General features: G+C 37.6%; 1 protein-coding gene across 1 annotated transcript in view; it reads left to right on the top strand.

Annotated features, from left to right (window-relative positions):
- The window catches only part of EFEMP1 (EGF containing fibulin extracellular matrix protein 1), a 58622-nt gene that overhangs the window by 1115 nt on the left and 33718 nt on the right, over positions 1 to 23789 (top strand). The window contains exons 2-4 of the mRNA XM_084900825.1: positions 414 to 501; positions 4409 to 4457; positions 4633 to 5043. Of these exons, the coding sequence (XP_084756951.1) occupies positions 421 to 501; positions 4409 to 4457; positions 4633 to 5043 (541 nt within the window). The 5' untranslated portion in view covers positions 414 to 420. The remainder of the gene's footprint in view (positions 1 to 413; positions 502 to 4408; positions 4458 to 4632; positions 5044 to 23789) is intronic.

Genomic DNA, 23789 nt, shown 5'->3' with positions numbered 1-23789 from the left:
AGGAGATTTGATGTGCCACCTTCAGGCTTGCTAAATAAATAAATAATAAATATCACCTCTTTTGAAATTAATCACCCTCAATTAGTTTCCTTCTGCCTCTTTCTGGAGCCTGTTGTGTAGGTGCAGTATCGAAGGGACGCTGTGTGTCCTTAGTATATGTTTAGCACGGCTGGACAGAGTGAAGTGAAATGTAACTCTGCAGCCCAGTTACACAGTCTTTGGTGCCTCCTTTGGCCACTGGAAGGTTGAGGGGGGTGGGGGAGAGTTGAGAAAGTAGATTGAAGTTGGGTATCATGAAGCCTCAGCTTTTCCCAGCCCTCCTTCCTTGCTTTGTTACCTCAACAGCTAAAGTTTTGTTTCTTACCCCTCAACTGATGATACTAAGCATCTCTTTGTCCTGTGTTTTCTTTGAGATTCAAGATGTTGAAAGCCATTTTCCTAACTATGCTGACTCTGGCGCTGGTCAAGTCACAGGACACTGAGGAAACCATTACATACACGGTAAGGGGTGATGGAATTTGAGATAAGAACTGCTCAGCGGGATTCTGTGACACAAGGGAGACTTTATCCACTCCTGCCCGTGTGTGTGGACTGCACTCGGAGAGGGTGATGAACTATGCCTTAGCAGGGTACACGTTTGATTCCTTGTAAGTTGCAGGTGGTCCTTTCTAAAGTTCATTTAGATTACCAATTGAGATAGGGACTAAAATGTAATTAATGATCTGTGTAAGGAGAAAGAGAGAAAGAGAGAGAGAGAACAATTTTAAAATGAAAACCTAAGTAAGCTACATGTTTCTAACACATTCAATAAATTAATGGGTGTCAGGAAATGGAAAACCAGGATTCCTACATGCATGCAGATGAAACCCAAACTGGCAGTGAAAGACTTTTAGTAAAAATCAATAAACATCAGAAAAGCACTTTGCCTCATATGTACATGTGACTTATGTTCTCAGGTAAGTGGCCTTTATTGACTTTATAAAGGCTGATATTCATTTATAGTATAACATATAAATGCCCTTGTGATAAACTTCATGTGTTACCAGGCTGTGGAATTAGATCAAGTGAAATGCATTGTGTGAAATTTGATTTTGCAAATTCTAATTACAATATATGATATTTTCAGATAATATCTGATTAATTAGTTAATTGCATGGATATGCATAACTACTGTTTACTAAATTATCTTACCTCTCCCACTGCCAAGAGTGGACGTGGTGAAAACAGAGGGCAGTACTTGCCTCACTTCTGGGGAGTTTGCACCTCTGTTTTGTGTTCTTTACTCTTTAATCAGTGTTGTGAGGCAAATGGCATTTGTCCTGAATCAAAATATGAAAACCACATTTTATTTTACTTGTTTTCAATTTAAAATTAAGTAATCCTACTTAGAAGAATGTGAAATTTTTTTAAATAAAAATTTTAAAGTGAGCTAATGTCAGTTACTGATAATAAACATTATATCACTTTTTTAGTAACATATTATCCCTAAAATGATAGTATTCATCTGGAAAATGTTCCTCATTGTTGTTCAAATCAACTATCAATCAAATAGGGTTTAATATAAATATTTTGTTAACCTACTGGTAAATGTAATTTGCTTCCTCTGTTGAAGATAAATAAAGCAAGAGAAATGAATACATGTGTTGTTTATCTTCTACTGAAAATGTTTTGTTATGCAGGCTAAATTAAACCTTCTTAGTTTAAGTTAGGGAGCTAACATTAAATTAGCTACCCACTTTTACATTCATCTAATAAAAGATTTTATAACTTTTATAATTTCTTGTTTTATACTCCCTCCCCTTTGCTAATCACTAACTCTTATTCATCTTTAGCAGAGAAAGTTCCCTGTGGATTAAACACAATTGTTTTAAGATTACACACTAGGGCTCACTATTATGACAACAGATTTCCAAGATATGTCATCCTTTTTGTGCTAAGATTAGATCCATTCTCTTTTGGATTGTTTATGCCTAATGACTAGTGGTTGAAGAATAAGATGTAACTATTTTTTAAGTATCCCATGGTGGAGACATTATCTCCTTTTATTCTCACAGAAAAGTATAAGGTAAGTGGCACCATCTTCCCTTTGCTGACAGTAGAACTGAAGATCTGGGAGAGTATCTCATTTACTTAAGGCTACACAGCCAGCAAGTGGTTAGCTAAATTCACTCTAGGCTTGTATAATAGTAGAGCCATATTTTTTTAAAAAACAATATATTTTATTGATTTTCTACAGAGAGGAAGGGACAGGGATAGAAAGTTAGAAACATTGATGGGAGAGAAACATCGACAAGCTGCCTCCTGTACACCTCCTACTGGGAATGTGCCCGCAACCAAGGTACATGCCCTTGACCAGAATCAAACTTGGGACCCTTCAGTCACCAGGCCAATGCTCTATCCATTGAGCCACACCGGTTAGGACAGTAGAGTCATATTAAAGGTACTGGAACTAAATACCTCTAGCAAACTGAAGTCTTTTCTATTAGCATACAGATTATTTAAGGGAACTATCATTTTTGCATCATTTGAAAGAGATACTTTTCAGAAGGATGGGCGCATATCGACAAGATAGCATTCCCCCTCCATATTAAAGATTGGGTGCATTCAGTTAGCTACTCACCAGGTACCTGCTATGTGCACAAGCAGTTCTCATTACTATCAAAAGAATTTAAGTTTATTTGTTTACTAAGAAAATTCAGACCTTAACCTCAGGGAATTTACCCTGGGAAGATACTGTTAAAAACCACAAAGTTCCTAAGCAAGTACAAATAATATTGTTATACAAGTTGCTTAAGCAATAGAAAAGCAAGGAGGTAATTAATGTCAGTGGTGGAATATTGGAGGAGATAGAACTCTGTGCTGACTCTTGAAGGAAGTAATGACTTTGGATTAATCCAGAAAGGCTGAAGAGGCACCTGAATCAGGAAGAAAAGAAATTGGCATAATCAAAGTCTAGAAGTGTAAACAACCAAGACAATTCCACGAGGTGACCAAGTCAGATGGGCTGGAGCTGGGTAGTAGGGAGAACCTTGAGATGATAATAATGAGAGATGAGAGGTCTGCAGGCCACTGTGATCTCTTAGATAGAGTAACAACATAATCAAGAGAGCCAGAAAGATTGCCATGGAGGCTGTTGAGCACCATGTAGAGATATGGAGACCTGTGAAGGAGCCTTGCCTACTCATGAGGCCAGGAAGGCTTATACTGATTGATAGATACAGAAATGGACACAAAGTCAGCAGAACGTGAAGGAAAATCATTTAAAAAGTCAATACGGATATCAAAATTTTAATCCTGGTTTCTGAGAATGGTGGTAATGCCTTGCTTGAGCACTGTTTGGGAAACTTGGAAAAATAAATTTGGGAGATAAAGTAAATTTAGTGTTTACCCCTCTAAGTTTCAGATATCAGTAAAATACCTACACTGACCTCTCTGTCTCCATTCAGCTATTTACTTGCCAAGCATCTGTTGTGTGCATAAGCAACTTGAGCTCTATTAAAAGAATTTATTTTTTGGTTTACTATACTTTTTCTCAATACTTCCTGACGCATCTTTCTTTCCTCAAGAAATAGCCTCTGCTAAGTGAAATAAGCCAGTCAGAGAAAGACAGATACCATATGATTTCACTTCTATGTGGAATCTAATGAACAAAATAACCAAACAAACAAAATAGAAACAAACTCAGAGATGCAAAGAACAGAGTGGCACCTATTAGAGGGGAGGAGGTTGAGGATAGGGAGGGAAAGGTGAAGGGAGTAAACAAAAAAACAAAACAAAACAAAACAAAAACAACAACGCATAGACAGACAACAGTATGGTGACTACTTGAGGAAAAGGGGGATAGATGGAGGTAATAGAGGGTAAAGGAGGAATAAACAGTGATAGAAGGAGATTTGACTTGAGGTGGTGAACACACAATACAACATACAACGTATACATGATGTATTATAAAAATCTACACATGAAACTGAAAAAAAAAAAAAAGACCAGAGCAGTCAGGGAGATTGGAAATTAGTATCAAGACAGGGAAGACTTCCAAGAAGATGCTCATGGGTGATCATACCAAACACAACAGGAGAGTTAGGCAGCTGATGATTGGGAAGGGATGCCTCAAGCAGGACAAGGCACAGATTTGTCATGAAAGAAAGAAAAGAAAAGAAAAGAAAGAAAGAAGGAAGGAAGGAAGGAAGGAAGGAAGGAAGGAAGGAAGGAAGGAAGGAAGGAAGGAAGGAAGGAAGGGAAGGAAGGAAGAAAGAGCTAAAGAATGTTAAACTGCCCATCTCCTCATCTATCTAGGAGGCTAGTGCAAAGATTGTTGCCATAAGAATGAAACTGTTAGAATGACTTCCTAGGAACTGGATACACCAACTAACTGTCTCCTGGCCCCATCTTGATGTTTTCTTCACAGCAATGCACAGATGGATATGAATGGGATCCTGTAAGACAGCAGTGCAAAGGTGAGCCAACTTCAGACTTCCCACCTGAACATAGCTTTCTGTGTCACTCTTCATCTTATGCTACTCTTCCTGTACTGTTTGTATTATACCAAAAAATATATGAGCATATATGTATATGTCCAGTTTTTCCCCCTAAAAAGATTCCTGACCTATTTTATTATTCCCCCTCCCCCAGATATTGATGAATGTGACATTGTCCCAGATGCCTGCAAAGGTGGAATGAAATGTGTCAACCACTATGGAGGATACCTCTGCCTTCCTAAAACAGCCCAGATTATTGTTAATAATGAACAACCTCAGCAAGAAACACCAGCAGCCGAAAGTGTGGGTGCATCTGCAAATGCAGTTGCCACCTCGAGTGCAGGCGGGGGTGCAGCAGCCAGTGGCATGGCAACCAGTGGAGTGGTGCCTGGGACTGGTTATGTCGTCAGTGCTGCTGCAGTTGCAGGTCCAGAAGTGCAGGCCGGCCGAAATAACTTTGTTATCCGGCGGAACCCAGCTGACCCTCAGCGCATTCCCGCCAACCCTTCTCACAGGATCCAGTGTGCAACAGGCTATGAGCAGAGTGAGCATAACATCTGCCAAGGTAAGCATGACTTCTTTTCCTAACAGATAGGTTCTTGCCCAAGTGCACCACGTGGTGAAAATCATAACTCACACATTTCTGACAGCTTCTCACATGTGCCAGACATTGTGCTAAATGCTTTGCCTGCAATAATCCTAAAAGGTAGTTGCTGCCCACATAGTCGTCATAGACTCAAGAGAGATCACCAGTTGTTCTCAACCTTAGCTGCACATATTTAGTCACTTTGGGAGCCTTTAAAACTCCTCCATGTTCAAGTCACACCGCAGGCATCGGTATTTTTTAAAGCTCCTCAAGTGGTTCCAGCATGCAGTCAAGTTTGAAAACCTGGGGTCACACAGGTGGTGAGTGCAGAGCCAGCCTTAAGACCGGGCAGATGGGGCCAGAGTTACAGCTGTCAGAAGGAGCAGTCAGGTTATCCATGGGAATTGCTCTGTCTAGCGACTCCATACTGGTAAATATCCCCCTTTGGGTTCTCAAGTTTTCTTTTCATTGAACTTGCCACTGACATTTTTCCCTTATAATGGAATAAAGAAATAGGGCTCCTGCTTCTCAGTACCATCTCCCCCACTCATGCTCACATGTCTTTTAAAAACTCGCATTTGAACACATTTCGCATATGAAATGGCACCGTCTGCCTGGGTTTTTCTGTGTATTGTCACAGACGGGACACATCACTGTGTATTCTAGAAACGGCTGTAGAGACTCATGCTAGCAAAGCAATAAGAATCTTGGGCTTTGAAGACACATAGGATAGTAGCTAACTGGACTGTGCTAAGGGATTCTGTTTCCCTCTTCCTACTTAACAAACCCAGACTGTTTGATGTGAAGATTGTGTGACTGAGATAGGCCACAGGAGTCCCAGACTACTTTTTCATTGCAGGGCTGACTAAGTAGACCTCCTATTACACCATAAATGCCAGGCGCACACTGGCCAATGGAAAGGGCCAGGAGTTCTTACCTTCTGTCTACTCACGAGTGAGAAAGCGAGCACCTTCCTCCCTCAACACTGAGGATTCGATTGGGATCACCTAACTGCTACATTACTAAGTGAAAAAGCATCTTCTGGTCTCCTACGATGCTGCCCCTCATTCACCACTGTTGAGTTTTATCTCATATATAAAAGGTAGTAGATTTTACATGGCTTATAAATGAAGTAAGGAAATCTATCATGTTCTGACTTTTATTTTTTTACTGGGGTTACCCAGTGCACAAATTCATGCACCTTGAAGGAGCTGTGTGCCCTGAGGCTGCAGTGGGCACAGGGACAGGTCTCAGCCCATCCTCTGTGTCCCCTGCCTGGTCCCTCTCACCTCAGCTTCCCCCCATCCCAGTCTCCTGTCTACCGCAGCCCCATTCACACCACCTCTGCTCCCACGCGCTGACAGTGCCTGCCCTGCTTGCACACGCTGATGGCAAGGAGCAGTTTGGGCTGGTGCCAGCAATGGGTGTGCATAGTGGCTGCTGGCCCTGCTTGCCCTTTAGGAGCAGGGGGAGATGGAGAAGCCCTGAGGGGTGATCAGGGAGCAGTAGCCACCACTCGCATCTGCTGATGGTGCCAAGCGATCAGGGCTGGGGCTGGGTGCCAGCAACAGGTGCGAGTGGCAGCTTGGGTGCCAGCAGTGGATGCAAGCAGGGATGGCGCCGGCAGCAGGTGCAAGTGCCTGGCAGGATCACGGCGCTCAGGAACAAAGAATTTTTAGTAACCAATGACAGCAATTAGCACCCTGCCTTGGTCTGGCGCTCTAGCTCACCTGCTCCACCATCCCACCACGGCCAATGCCTGCCATATTCCTCACTCTGCCACCTGCTGCTGACACCTGCCATGTTCCACATGAACCACCTGGTGGTCAGTGCACATCATAGCGACCAGTTGTCTGGTTGTTCAGTTCCACCATTCGATCTATTTGCATATTAGCGTTTTATATAGAGAGATATTTTGTGTTCAAGTTTTAAGTACCCTACAACAAGAGCTGTAATGGTGTCACTTTTCAGAGAGTTCATCATATGAACATCTGTTTTGTGTTACTGTCATGAGTCAGAATTCCAATATTGATGATGAATGCCTCAGCATCTGCTTAATATTCTGATATTTAGCTTAGGATTATGTCAAGGAGATAACCTCATGAGGTTATGTGTTTGTGTGTGTGTGTGAGTTTGAATGAATATTGATTTTAAAAATGCCTACATCTATTTAAGGTATCAATTTCACTTATTATTGAAATATGTAATTATATTAGAAGGTTTGGTGATATTTTTCCTGAAACTGAAATGTTTTTCTGAAATGTTTTCAGTATGACTTTTATATGCTGAATTATTTTTTTATACTTCAGATGTATATTTCACTGGTACTTAGGAGAAAAAAAAAACCACACAAATAAATGAAGGGCTATTTTCTAAAGTAGTTTATAGTCCATCATTGACAACTGTGGTTGAATTAAAAAATGATACCTATAACCAAATGAATACATTCTAGAATAAAATATATTCAGAACTTGCAACATTCATTGGTTACAGTAGAAACTGTATAATAACATGTGAATAATAAAAATGAGATTTTTTTTTTTTTTAATCTAGCCCAGTGGTCGGCAAACTGCAGCTCGCAAGCCACATGCGACTCGTGAGCCGTGTTTTGCCCCTCTGTTGACTAATGAGTTTGCCGACCACTGCTAAGGCATTACTCTTACCAGAAGTTTTTACTTCAGGTTAAAGACATTAGTACATTATTAAAATGTTTTTTTAAGTGTTTTTCCCTAGCAGTGGTCAGCAAACTCATTAGTCAACAGAGCTGCAAACCACTGCTCGCGAGCCACAGTTTGCTGACCACTGATCTAGCCTAATCCAACCAGTGTGGCTCAGTGTTTGAGCATCAAACCATGTATCAGGAGGTTACAGTTCAATTCCAGGTCAGGGCACATGCACAGGTTGCAGGCTCAATCCCCAGTAGGGAGCATGCAGGAGGTAGCCAACCAATGATTCTCGCTCATTATTGATGTTTCTATCTCTCTCTCTTCCTTCCTCTCTGAAAACATATTTTTTTAAAAAAGATTTAGGCTATCTTACAAAATAAGTTACTTTTCTCATATTAAAACATAATTCTTACTTCTTTGGGAAATTTATATAGTGATAAGCTAAAACTACTAAATGCCTTTCTTATGGTAGATGTTATATATTTACTTATTGATTGTACACAGGGTATTTCCCAAACTATTCTGCATAATTCAGCCAATTTCTACAACTTGGGATTGGGGAGATCCCAGTTGGGGTGGGGGAGATCTGTATAATTGGAAGCAGGGTTAAAAGGTTTTTGGCTGACTTACTACTTAAGTTGGATTTTCCAACTTTACAGATTTTACAGAGTGTCCACAAATGTAGATTTACTTAATTGTTGATTAAAAAAAAAGGGGGGGGGATTTCATAAGATAACAACAGGATAATCTGTCTAGGGAATCTGACTAACAAGTCGAGTCACACTTTTGCTCATTTATTATTGAGCTAATCAAATATGCAGTCCAGCTTCTTCTAATTGCCTACAGATGTATTACATTCTCATTTTAGGCCAACACAAAATAATGTTTTATAACCAATGTGAAATAGTCGGGATCTCTGCTTAAAACAATAATGTGAACTTCTAATACTGTCATCATTGTGGAGTTTCAGGAGCCTTCTGTTTTAATAAATATCCCCACTCCCTTATAAATGATGCGTACTTATGCCCAGTAATCCAAATACATTTGCCATGGTCGCTGGATTAGAATAAATGAATGCCTGCAGATGAGTCATATTTGTATTAAAATGACTTATTTTTCCACATATATTTTTCAACAGGTACAATTTATCATTACATAACTTAAAGCTGAAGATATCTTTATGTAATGGCTGAAATCTGTATTGTTTCAACGTTAAAGTCAATTGTGCCTTTGAGTGCACTATTACCAATCATAGGTGGGCCTAATAATTTAAATAGCACCAGATATTTTAAAATATATTCTATTTTATAAATATATATTTAGCCAACTGTCTATGTTTTAATATTTCAGGAAAACATGTTCCTTTTATTCCTTTTCTTAAAATTTTCCAGAATTTTTAAATTTTGTGCAAAAACAAGGGGTTTAAAATGCAATAACACATCCAAATATCAATTCATATGAACACGTTTTTTTCATGTATTTTTTGTCAATTAATCATAATCCTGGGGGAACTATTCCAATTTTGAATAACAGGTGGCAGCCCACTAATTACTAATTATGTGAAGATCATTTCATTGTTACATACCTGGAGTCTTGTATAAGTAAAGTTTTATAAATTGATAGTTTCTCCATATGCTATCATCTGCCTCAAAGACAACAGATATTCATTTTCTCCAAAAGAAAGTTGGACCTTTGATGACTCACTTTATTTTTCTACATCTTAAGTGCATAGTCTCTATGTAATCTTCCTCAAAGGAGATGGAGTTAGAAATCACTAGTTTAAGTTGAGAAAGGATTTTAGTCATATATAATTTTCTAAGAGAGAAAATAAAGTATTTGGGAATTGACAAGGGAAAACATCAATTGCCCAATTTGAAGGAATTTGTTCACATAATTGAACTTTTGAAAAATTAAACATAGGATATTTTGTATAACTAATATTTAATTGACTACTAAACTCATTGAGGATTTATAGGTATCATTACTACCCTGCTAAAGAAACTGCTCCATCAAAAAATGAACTTGCCCAGCCAGTGTCGCTCAGTGATTGAGAACTCATTACAAATGCTTAATGAAGCTGATTATGGAGCCAAATCCAGAATGCAGTTCCTGGCTTATATTATATAAGGTGAAAAATGTGAAAACATACCATAGAGTTTCCAACCATCCCTGTCTACCCGAGACTGTTCTGTTTTGAAAACAGAAAGCCCCACAACCCCGGAAATGCCTCGGTTCTGGGCAAATGGGGTAGTTGATCACCCCAGCAAACCCCCAATAATCAAATCTCCTGTACTTCACAGACAAGAGTGAGAAAGTCCCAATATTGTTTGTCCATTGGGACTGTTTTTTTAAGTTTGTTTTAAACTTTCAAAAATTAAATCTCAGTTATTTTTATGTACCTGGGCAGAGCCTTTCTTTTCCTACTTGCCAATCTATCCATGAGCTGTTTCCACATGGTTCTAAATCACAGGATACCTAGACATCAGTTCCTACATACTTAGATACATGTCACACAGCAGTTAGCTCATCTTACCACATTACTGCAGGGAAAATTTTACCACGCAATTAAATATCATGCTTCAATTATAAAGTTTTCCCCCCCCAAATGTTTACTTTTTAAAATTTTAGTTATGTTTTCAATTTTTATTTTGTTTTTATCTTTATCATCTATGACACAGAAGCAATTAAAAACCTAAAAAGGAAAAAAATGCCTTTTATAAAGCCTAAAGGAACAAAAAATGATACTCATGGTTAAAAAACTACCTCTTGGGGACCATCTATTACCTTCCACACATTTCTTCATAAAACATAAGGATAACTAAAGTACAGTTTTGAAAAAATAGTTGTCTATATATCCACTTTAAAAACGAGAAACTTGAATTAGCACATACAGATTCTCAGATGGTAGGAACATCTTTTTTTTACATCTTTCATTTGAAACTTCAATGATCTCATATCCAGAAGAGGATTTGTAAATTATAGTGCAATCAATTGACTCAGCATACCTTGCATTATCATTGCCAAACAACTCCCAAATGCTACCCTTTTGTTGATCCTCACTAATGCCATTAGAATCTCTAATTGCTTTCGTTAGTTTGTGAGGAAATGTTTAATTTTTGTTACATATCATTATACAGCCTCCTTCCAAAGAGCTTTGATCTCAGAAAACAGATATTTTGCTAACGGAACACTATAATCAAGTTAATTATGATATTAACAGAAAATAAATACTTCAAGCATAAAGTAAAATGTGTATTTAGCCTCCTTACAGTTCTTTGTTTTTAGTTGTTAATTACCTTGAGTACATGAAAATTCTCTAAAGCCCATCAATAGATAGGAGTTAAGTTTATAGGGAAAGCTTGATTCCTTTTTAAATATGCTAATACAGTGGAATAGAAATGATTGATTTCCTCCTGAAAAATCTAGCAATGCTTCATAACTTACCAAATACTGTAGTCATTAAATTTTTAATTAACTTAAGACTCATTTTTAAAAAAAACATATTTTATTGATTTCTTACAGAGAGGAAGGGAGAAGGATAGACAGTTAGAAACATTGATAAAAGAGAGACATCGATCCGCTGCCTCCTGCACACCTCCTACCAGGGATGTATCCACAATCAAGGTACATGCCTTTGACTGGAATCGAACCTGGGACCCTTGAGTCCACAGGCCGATGCTCTATCTGCTGAGCCAAACCAGTCAGGGCTTAAGACTCATTTTTAATCTACATTTGTGAACACAGTATGTACAGGAATCTGATTCATGCAAGTCAGAAAATATCCTTAAAATTCCTTCATAAAAAATGAGTGACAGCTATTTGAGATGGAAGAATGGAAGAGATCAGTGTGATCACTCTTCCATGAAAGATTATTCCATATAACCGCCTAGCTCAATGATTTCCAAAGTGTGATTTCAAACTAGAAGCATCATCCAGTAACTTATAAATGCAAAAAATCCTGGGCCCCATCAGACCTAGTGAATCTGGTTAGGACTCTATCCCTAAACCAAAGACATAATAAGTGCAACCTAGAGGAAAAGTCAAAGAAAGAAAACGAGATCTTACACTTCTCTATAAAACATGCAAGTGTGAAATACTATAACTGTCCTTAAATTGTCAGTAGGTAAAACTCTTAAGTTATGTTATGGGTATGGTAATATGATTGGGAGACAGACTGCTTATGCTCATGGCATAAACTTGTGAGATGAAGCAATGCTGTTTGGAGGTTCAATTCATAAGTCACAAAAAAGTGTGTTATAGCATTAAAGTGTCTTTTGGTTATCTGACTGTGTTAAAGTGTCTTTTGGTTATCAAAATACCAACTGCACAACTGACATCCCACTCTATTTAGACTCTATGAATATCATCAGATTCTAGAAGAATATTCACATAAGTATCTTTTCAACTTAAAATTATTCAAAGATCTACTTCCCACCAAAGACAAGAAGATTCTTGTTAAAATTAGTTAACACTTACCCCGTGAATTGAATTTCCCTCTCCTCATAGAAACAAAAAGAGCAGATGAGAGTAGAATTGTAAGTCTGGGTGACCAGGAATCAGGAATGTGCACTGGTACTAGCTCATTATTTCCTTCTCCAACAGAAAGTCTCGGACTCTCTTCTCTGAAATCAATAAGTTGCCCCATTTGTAAAGATTGCCTTTGCACTTGTTGAATTACTGGTACAATTGTATTCTTTGAAACCAGAGTAAACAAAATTTTGCCCCAAATGTGTTTGATTTGCATGAATGTACAAATAAGTAATTCATGCCACATCTGAAATTCATTAGCCTTCTTCGTTTTCCAGGGGGTAACTGCAAATTGCACACTCAAAAATAAAACTGATCAAGAACACTGTATTCAAATATTGGCAGAAGAAAACAGCTATCATTGCAAGCATTTACCCACAATTGCAGGCTTTCAGCTTGAACTTAAATGATTTGTAAACATTTAATAAAGAAATGAAGAATTACATGAAAGGAAGGCTGAGTGCTAGGATACTGGCAGCAGTATGGATGGCTTATCACCATCAATTTCATATGACCACAAATTAAAAGAAGGGAGACATAGTGAGTCAATATTATATAAATGTGTACTAAATAGGCTAAAATTTTGAGATTGGGGCTAGTTCAAATTCTAAAACTTGAACTACCTTCCAAATAATTGTACATCTGTACTAGTCAAGGGTAACCAGGCAATACTGCAAGTGAAGTTGATCAAACAGAACACAAAACCATTCAGTTAGGATCCAATAAATTTGATCAAGTTTGAGAACCACTTTCTGTTGCAAGGCACTTTGATAGAATCAAAGTAGAGAGGAGTACTCATAATCCTTATGGAACTTTGCATCATTGACCCATGAGTTAGTCAATAACAATAAAAGAAACAAACAGTTCAATAAAGTAAAGACGTGATACATCACAAGAAATACATAATAAATTTCCAAAAAAAAGAGAAATAAAGGTAGTGTGTGACACAGGTCGCTTTACAATTTACTAAAATCCATATTTGGACAGAGAAAAAAAACCCACACATGTCCCCAGAAATGTGGTCAAGAGCCAGAGTCTGGTTCCTCCCTGGAATGGCCCATTTTGGATAGGATGATAAGGGGAAATTGAAAGGTCTGATGAGGAAACTAAGGTCCAAGTAGCAGAGGAAGTAACCATCCTGTAGCCAAGCAGAACACAAAGCAGCATTGTGTCCAAGTTCCTTATGTCTCAATAGTGGATTCCCAGGAAAGTCCCCCGGAAGCAGTGTGCTGGTCATAGGAATGTTAACAAAGCAAGGGTGGGGTAAGTGAGGGAGACCGAATTAGAAAGTACTCATGATACGGAGCCACTGCACAGAAAACATCTATTACCAGTTCCATCTTCAGTAACTCTCCCCAACAAAATACTAGGGTGTTCCAGCTCTGTCTAAATATTTTCTCAAATTGTTTCCCATTTTACTTATTAGTGAATAGGCACTAAGCAAATGTTTTGTGTGTGTATTTATATGTATGTGTGTTTAAATAAATGAATGGTTTTTATTTTTTTATTTTTTTACCCTCAGCCAAGGATATGTTTATTGATTTTAGAGAGAGACATAAATGTGTTGCCTATCACATGTTCTGGCCGGTATGTACTCTGACCTAGGTATGTGCTTTGATTGGGAATCGAATTCTCCCAAGACCTTTTGGTGACACTGCAAACAACTGAGCCACTCAGCCAGAACATGAATAAATAAGTGTTTTTTAATCATTAGAGAATGCAGTCTTAAAGTTCACTCTGAGTCCTAAAACCACCCTTGAAAATCAGCCATACAGTACCATATGGATATAAAGTATATTTCCCAACTATATGTTTTTAAATTTCGCATTAATTTTGGAAGGCTTAAATATCACCAATACAGAGTGGAGCATTATTTTTGGTAGGAAAGTACCAAGTACCAAAGTTAAACTGATTAAAGCTGATAAAGCTTCTAAAATGGTTAAGAACACAGTTCCCCTCTCATTATTCTCATAAAATCCACACTAGAAACTGCTTTCTAAATTCTACATGTCACAAGGGAATAGGGCACCTTGGACAGCTACTACACAATTAAATCAACAAAACTTTGTTAGATGAAATATAGAAAGGGTCCACAAAATAGAATTACAAGTGTTAAGGCATAATCTCTAAGGCTCTCTTGCCTTAACACTTCTGCAGCATCCTGGCCATATTTTTTTTTTTTACTATTATTTCTTAGAGATTCATCTGGATTCCATTCTGACCCACCTTTGTAATCTATAATTAGCAACTAATTTAAAAATATATATATATATATTATTGATTTTTTACAGAGAGGAAGAGAGAGGGATAGAGAGCTAGAAACATTGATGAGAGAAACATCCACCAGCTGCCTCCTGCACACCCCCTACCGGAATCGAATATACATGCCCTTGACCGGAATCGAACCTGGGACCTTTCAGTCCGAAGACCAATGCTCTATCCACTGAGCCAAACCGGTTTCAGCGAGCAACTAAATTTTTTTAAAAACATCGATCAGAGAGAAACATCGATCAGCTGCCTCTTGCACACCCCCTACTGGGGATGTGCCCGCAACCAACATACATGCCCTTGACCGGAATCGAACCTGGGACCTTTCAGTCAGCAGACCCACGCTCTACCGCTGAGCCAAACCGGTTTCGGCGGGCAACTAAATTTTTAACAAAACTTTTTAGGTACACCATCATAGATTGGATTAGAAAATAACTTATTTGGGACTTACATTGAATTCTCAAGTTCTTTCATTCTTTAGAATTCAGTAAATTATACAGTCAGGAGATAGCCCAGAATAAAATGCCACTGAACAAACAAAGCAGAAAATTCTAGTCATTCGTGATTAATTAAACTTTCCCAATAAAAACTGTGGGCCCTTTTTGTAAAAATAGTTCACAACCTTGTGTATCAGAACTCTAATCCAGGGAGGTAACCAGAGAAAAGAGTCCTCCCAAACAGTTAGTCTGGCAAAGATGCAAGGTTTTGTTCTGAACTTCAACTGCTTGGCCTCCCTTCTTTAGTGAATGGGGCGGGAGGGAGGGGGGAACACCTAATGATAAAATAGAAGCTAAGTAAAAGAAGTAAATTTAATTGTGATGCAATTCAAGCAGGTAATGATTGCTCTGAAAAAACAAGGAAGATTATTTGGTGAAATAGCTCATTCAAAAAAATGCTAAATAGCAAAAACATTGTAAATTAGGAATCAACTCTAAGTTAAAAAAATCTTCTCATTGATTTTTCAGTTTTAGGCAGAAAAATTGATTGTGTAAACATGCCAGAACTATAGTTTTCAATAAAACAAGCTATTACGTGTGGTTAATACCCCAAATAGACTATCAGAATATCACTCTTTTAGAAAAAGAGCTTGGGCTATTTAGTTGTCATTGTAAAAATTTGGCCACAAGCAGTACTGAGGTTCTGATGAAGAGTTTTAAAAAATTGTTGGAAAATATGACCATGGTATCAAAGTCAGGAGTAGGCAGAATTACATATTACCAAACGTATTATGAATCTATTACAAAGTGGTTTTAACTGTATATTTTTTTTTTTGGTAAAATACACAGTTCCCTGGTCTCATCTTTGGAAAACAGTTTATAGTGGCAATAGAAAATAAGAAAATCTGCAAAAAAAAAAAAAAAGAAAGATTGCATGAATTATTTGATTAAATGTGAATATTTTTTTCTATTTTCTCATGAACTTAAAAAAAATCAAGAAAGGTCTTAAGAAATGAACAAAACTAACTGAAAGCAATGGGTCTGCCTATTTCTCAGTGTAGATCTCAAATTAGAAAAAGAAGTATGTGTACATTCAATTTCAGACCTAGTCTTTGCAGTTGATTTGGAGAGCTGCATTTAAACATTATTCTAATAGATGACACATCACTGTTATGTTAACTAACTCAGCAGAAAGACCACACCACTTTCTCTCTTCTCCGTTACAGTTAGGTGAACCTCTTAACCACAAAGATCACAGCTGGGAACTGCCATCACTAAAAATTCACTATATAAATGTTGCCTGCCCACTGATTGGTTTTAAGTATATATCTACTGCATGTTATTAGGATGAAACTGAAGCCAGCTATGAGACTTCCATGACTCCTCTGCTGAGTGACTCAAGTAACAGTGACACTCTCTCCTCAACACCACCTACCATCACTACACATCTAAGGAAAAACAAAAATGCAGTGAATACCTGTTAGGGTAGAGGCCAAGACTGTATTCACACATTTGTGGAGAAAAACGCAAAGTAGAGCAAACAGCTGAGCCCTATCTTTCTCTTCCAGGAACCAATTCTTACCCTGAGAGATGGGAACAGCAAGCTGTAAGAGGAATGAGAGGCAGGGAAAAAATATGTGGAATGGAACAGGAAGAAGGATTAAAAAAAAAATGAGCAAGATAGGAGAGTAGAAGACATTGAGCAAGCATAAGACTGTACTAATTGAAAATAGTTTCTACTGCAGTATCTCATAAAATGGTATTGTAATGACCAACTTTCCACCAATGTATGTAAGCATAAATGCATTTTTTCTCTAAGAAAACTGATGAAGGAAAAAGAAAAGTGACACCTGAATAAATCAGTTTTTCTATTTTTTTTACAAAATTGGCTATGGGAGTATTTTACATTGGGCTTCATTTGACTAATATGTTTTGGGGAATCTCCTACATATTCTGTGTGATAAACCGGTGCTTCTCAAACTTTAATGATCATGCATATATATCCTGGGGGGTCCTCTTAAAAGGAAGATTCTGAATCAGTAGGTCTGAGTGAGGTCCAAGATTCCAAATTTCTAACAATCTCCCAGAGTTTGTTGATACATACAGAGCCCATCTCCTAGTAGTTCACAGTTCTTTCCGACAAGAAGCTAATAGGTCTAGTGATTCCTCATTTTGTATTTTCTGCATTTAACAAAACGTGGCATAATTTGGATATAATTAGATTTGCATGTAGTATTTTTCCCCAAAATATATTTTTCTCCTTCGGTTACATAATCAGTTTCTCTGATATAAATTCCATTGTAATAGCTACAGCTGTAATACATAGATAATTCTCTTCCTTCTTAATTAATAGAATTTTCTCATGTAGTGGAATGTTTTTAGTGCTTGAGTGCTCAGGAGATCCCAGAAAATAGTCCTTGGCAGCAAAGAGTGGCGGAAACCCCATGAAACTCAGCAAGAGACAAAAGTTCTTATCTGAGTCATCCCTTAAGTGAGTCTGACCCTTTGAAGCCACTTAATCTCTCTGGGCCTTTGGCTTCTCAGCTGTATAAAATGAGTTGTCCTTTCCACCTCTTATTCAACATAATTTTACGAGAGAGAGAGAGAGAGAGAGAGAGAGAGAGAGAGAGAGAGAGAGAGAGAGAGAGAGAGAAACTTTGTCTAGATTACAAGCCTATATGGTTCTTGATTAATACATGCCTGGAATTTCAGCTGCTTTTGTTGATTGCAGTTTTTTGTCTTTCAAATGGTTTATCAGGAAAGCATACCAGAACAAGTTAAAATCTGCACTGGGAAGAATGCGGTGCATTCTGTGATTATAATAGCATTAATGACTCAGAAACAAAAAGCAGATAGACCTAAGAACCTGAATCTTTATTGACAAAACAGTTCACACCTTGTGCTGGTTGTTTGCTAAAAGAAGTCTGGACTAACTCACCGAAGCTTTAAAAATGGGATCACTGGAGTCCTTTCTCTGGGCAATGCCTTGGGTAATTATTATGATTCATGCCACAGCCCAGGACTCCATTTCAACCCTAGCTTAGAAAGGAGTTATTTTTATTTTGGTATGTACATGTACTTTTTTGCATGCATTAAACTCCTTTAAAATGTAAAGGTGGTAACACTAAATGTTATAGGCTCGTTATTATTTCCTTGATTTCAAATTGATTTTCTGCTGTCATCGGGGAACATGAGTACCTTTCAGCAAAGAACAATCTGTTTAAAGTCTAAGAGTTTGTTCATTTCACATTTTGGGATTTTTTTTTTTTTTCCAGCCTCAGTCTCAAACTATGCTTACAGCCAAAGCAATCAGTCTTTTCTGAGCTTATGTATTATTACCGATCACATAAGGAGATCTATGAGCCAGGTATCTGTTGCCATCTAAAAGATTACCCTAAAATGTAGCAGCTTAAAACAACAGACATTTATTACCTCACAGTTTCTCTAGGTAGGGAATCAAGGTATGGCTGAGCTGAGTCCTTGGGCTTTGGGTCTTTCCCAAGGCTGCAGCTGTCTTTAGGCTTGACTTGAAGATTTCACTTCCTAGCTCACTCACTAATAGTTGTTGGCAGGATTCACTTCCTGCCTCTTTTCCTCCTTCAGTACCTAGCCACATATACCTCTCCAAAGAGCATCTTACAACATGGCAGCCTTCTTCATTAGAGTTAGCAAGTGAAGAGGGGAGAGCATGTCAGCAAGAGAAAAAGTACTAATGAGACTCAAGTCACAGTTTTCTGTAACTTAACCACTGAAGAGACAACTGATCACTTTTGCCATATTCTGTTCATTAGGAACCAGTCACTAGATCCAGCCCACATTCAAGGTCACGGATGTCAGGAGAATGGGATCATGGAGAGCCATGTCAAAAGCTGCCTACCATAATCCATAACTAAAATCCCCCCTGAATTAATACCAACCAAACTTTTAGAGTTAAATCTAGAAAGTTAAGTAGTTTCAAAAAGCAAAATTTAAGTTAAAAAGCAAAATGCACCCACCTCCCCAGGAGTGTAGAAAACTGGATGACTCATTCAGATATGCAGCCTGATGGGTGTGGTTGAAACAGGCAAACTACTGTCCAAAAGAAGAATCTTGCTGCTTCTCACAGCTCCTTTTATATGAATTTACCCTTTTCTCTTCATGGATTTAGGACTTTTAAAACAGTATCAATCCTTTCCAAAACCACTCCTAAATAATTGTAATTATATCCTTTGATTTTTAAAACTCCTTTTTATTAAAATCCTCCTTTATTCTACTCTACAAATAAACAATATCCACGAAACAAAAACTTTATGAGCAAACACAAAACTCTCTTTATTTTGCAGATTAGCATGTACCCACATGCCTGTTACATAAAAGAAATTTAAACTGTTCTTGCTTCATGTTAACTTTTGTCCTAGACATCTGTGATATTTTGTTTGTTAGGAAATCATGGAAAATGTTCTCCATCTCTCCCATAGAAATCTATGTTCTGTTTTGGTCACATTTTTCCTCCTACAGTCTACTCAAAAGCCTGCTCCTAAAATCATCACAACCTAAGTTTATAATAACTAGGTTGTGTAATAGTTAAAAATAGTCAGAAAATCCAACATGAACCTTCTTGGGATTCTGAGTAGGTATCTTGATAGGGGGCTTGCTTTTCAACCAGAAGGCAATAAAGAAGTACACTAGCACACTAAGAGAAAGGGAAAGATAAATTAGCAGAAATGGGGAAATCAATGAAGGTAGAAACCAAGAAATTGAATCATGTATAGGAAGACCTGTAAAATGGTGACATGTAGGGAAAGCCACCAGCCTCATTCAATTTCCCCTACAAGAATATTCTAGTAGTCAGACTGTGAATTAACCAAAGGGAAAGAATAATGGCTAATATAACTATTAAAAGGAGTAAGTAAAATCCAAAGAAAGGTGTGGTTTTTTTTTTATTCCTTTAAGAACATAGAAGAGGACCAAATGTTCTTAAGTTGCTTTTTAAAGTACATAATGCAATATTATGTACATTTTCTCCTTGGTTCACTCTCCCCAAGTATTTTCCAGATTTGCACAGGTGTCTCTGATGCTAATAATAAAACCTCTGTAGACCTGTGGAGTGAGTAGTAGGATAAATGGTTGCCTCAACCGCCAGGTAGAAGCCATCCTCTGGCCTCTGGCCTGGAGCATCCTGAGGAGGCTGGTCTGGTCCATGAAGCAGGCAATGAGAGCTAGGGCAGCCCTCTGGGGGGGGGGGGGGGGGGGGCTTTCAGTCATATGTGGTTCCCTTCACTGGGAAGTCCAGAGGGAGAAAAGCTCATAAGATTTCCTCATATCCAGTCATCTATTTACTAATACATTCTCTTGACATAAGTAGCCCCACTAAATTCCTCTTTCCTCATCACTAACTCTAAAATGACAGTTTAGGGATTATCTTTTCTGCCACTTACCATGAAACACGGCTCCAAACCAGTTTGTTATAGGTTTCTGAGCTTAACCAAATAGTTCACAACTGAGTGGATAATAAATCATTCTATGACTAAATCCATCTGGAACAAATTTGAAGAAGTGGCCATGTAAGTTTATTTTGAAAAAAAAATTAAACTGAAACCAGGTTGATCTTTTAAATGGTTCAGAAGGGGAAAGAAAATATAGATATATATATAGATATATATAGATATATATATATATAGATATATATAGATATATATAGATATATATAGATATATATAGATATATATATATAGATATATATAGATATATATAGATATATATAGATATATATAGATATATAGAGATATATAGAGATATATATAGATATATATATACACACACATATACACACTAAGCAATGACGTTTCCCCCCAGAAACTGGTGCATGCTCTCTGAGGAAGACTAGGTCTGACTTACCCCTAGTTTGCATTTGCTTTGAAGAGTCCACTTCCCAAAGAATGAAGTCTCAAACCCTCCTTAGATAGAAGGAAAGGGAAACATTTGGAGCCGGGTTCTTGCCATAACTTTGTGTAGATCTTAAATTCCCAAGCACACAATACTCAATAGAGGGATTATGGAACCAAAATAGCCTGTTTCCAGCCATTCTGGTTGGACCCAAAACTTTTTGCTATGTAGGCATTTAAAGGTAATTTAAGTATCTTGGCTTTTTTTTTTTTTTTTTTTTTAATATATTTTATTGATTTTTCAGAGAGGAAGAGAGAGGGATAGAGAGTTAGAAACATCGATGAGAGAGAATCATCGATCAGCTGCCTCTTGCACACCCCCTACTGGGGATGTGCCCGCAACCAAGGTACATGCCCTCAACCGGAATCAAACCCAGGACCTTTCAGTTCGCAGGCCGACGCTCTATCCACTGAGCCAAACCGGTCCCGGCTAAGTATCTTGGCTTTTAATAACTCTTCCTTTTGCCCGGCTGGCGTGGCTCATTGATTCAGTATTTACCTATTAACCAGAAGATCATGGTTTGATTCCTGGTCAGGGCACATGCCTGGGTTTCGGGCTTGATCCCCAGTGTGGGCATGCAGGAGGCAGCCAATCAATGATTCTCTCTCATCATTGATATTTCTATCTTTCTCTCCCTCTCCCTTCCTCTCTGAAATTAATAAAAATATATTTAATTTAAAAAAAAGAACTCTGCCTTACTTTCCCTCACTAAACCCCAGGTTGTTAATATAAATTTAGGATATATTTTTCCATGTGTACTCTGAAATGTGCACCATTCATGCATTCATTTGCTAAATTTTTAGTCACTTCTTCATCAGTTCATACATTGATGCATTCAGTTAATGTATGTTCAAATTATACTAGATGCCTACAAACCACCTGTCTTGCAAGGACTTTTCAATCTTGCTGAAGAGGTACAGTAAGGTCAGATTTTAAAAATTAAATGTTACAAATAATTCAGTTCAACAATTCAAGTCAACAAGCCCTAGTTGAGAACCTCAGTCTGGTGTAACCCATGGCCAGTGTTGGTTACTGAAAAGCCCTGGAGGAGTGGTTGCAGGAGCAAGTTAGGACTATGTGGAGAGAGTAGAAGTGACCCCCTGGGTCATGAAGGATGAATTGGATGTGAATAATCCTGAGAAGAAGAAGGCAGGTTTGCTGGGTGGACACCCTATATACAAAACAATGGTGACAGTATTGTATCCTTGTTTGGAGTGGGGGGAAAAGGGCTACCTAGAGGCAACAGGAAACAAGTTAGGAAAAGTCCTTGGAGTACAGTTATGTAAACACTGAATTCTTGGTTAAGCCATTTAGATTTAGTACTGACATAACTAGTAAAAGATTCTGAGCAAGGAGTGGCATACTGAAAATGCTACTTCTAGATAGTTGTAGGATGAGGAATAAAAATAAATTAAATGTGTTAAGTCATCCTAACAGATTGGGGTGCAGAACAGGGATGGAGAGGGCATGTATCAGTCTGATTTATTCAAAGGCGAGTTTCTTTTAAAAAATTGGGTTGTTATTCAAGTACTGTACATATAATAGCATTGCTAATAAGAGGCATAAAATAGAATTTGAACCACAAGAACTATGTTCAGGATTTAATAATTTATTTAAAACTATTTCTAACAGGCACATTTATTATTTTTGCATACAAGTGCTTCTCCTGAGTCAAATGATGACTCTAAGTTTCACTTGAGGTAGGGTAAACTGTACATAATATTTTTTTAACAATATATTCCTTTATAGGTATTACAAAGGTAAACATCAATTTATAAATTTAAAAAAATTGTGTAATTTCAGGTTCTGTACCCTGAAATAACCAATTAGGAGTAAAATATGTACTTAAATGATCTTCTGAACAATCAGCCTTTCTGACTTGCACCATACCCATTAAACTGTAGAATAGTCATTAGTCATAATACGACTGAAGAAATATGGAGCAAGTCTCTAACCATAAACTATGTCTAAACATAGATCTTTAACAACAATTATTCTTATTTAAACAGGGTTAAGACTATGACACTGCAAAATATAATGAAGACAACCTGAGCAGAATCATGCTCTTATAACAAGGTTTTTGTAATTATATAGGAAATTATAGTAGGAGGCAATCATCCATAGGCCCACTCTCCCCTATGAGTCCCTTACGATCTAATATACACGTAAGCAATGATCTGGTTGTAAGTACTGGAGAGCAAAAAGTTCTCCTGATCTATTTAGGGGAAATGAACCTTCCAGTTAAAGTTATATTTGTTTAACAATAACAATTTAAACAAAAAAAGGAAAGGCCATTTGGGATTAGGGGTGAGGCTGGACAGCTAAGCTAATAGATAGAGAATTTAAGAAGATATGAACATATAATTTAGTTTATAGAACAATTCAAGGGAATTTTAACTGGATTTAGATCTCACTTCACTAAGCCACGATGCTGGTTTTTGTTTTGTTGTTTGCTTGTTTGTTTTTGAAGACTTGCCCACAGCTAGAATTTTGCCAAGACTGAGCATCTGGTTTGTCCATTTTTTGATCTATTTAAGTTTCTACTCTGGAACACTTCATAAATAAGTCATGACTAGCCCTAGCCGATTTGGCTCAGTGGATAGAGCATTGGCCTGCAGACTGAAGAGGTCCCTGGTTCCATTCCAGTCAAGGGCACAGGCAAGCTTGATCCCCAGTAGGGGGCGTGCAGAAGGCAGCCAATTAATGATTCCCTCTCATCACTGATGTTTCTGTCTCTCTCTCCCTCTCCCTTCCTCTCTGAAATTAATAAAAACATATTAATAATAATATATATATTTTAAACACACATGTCATACCCGGGGCCTGAGGAAATGACTTGTCAGTTGTCTGGATTTATTTTCTTATTTTATATTGGATTTGGGAATAATGAGATGGGGGAAGA

The sequence above is a fragment of the Pipistrellus hanaki genome (genome assembly GCF_964339955.1).
Source record: "Pipistrellus hanaki genome assembly, chromosome: 12".
In the NCBI taxonomy this organism is placed as follows: domain Eukaryota; kingdom Metazoa; phylum Chordata; class Mammalia; order Chiroptera; family Vespertilionidae; genus Pipistrellus; species Pipistrellus hanaki.
The sequence above is the reverse complement of the archived record's forward strand: the minus strand, read 5'-3'. Positions and strand labels throughout refer to the sequence as shown.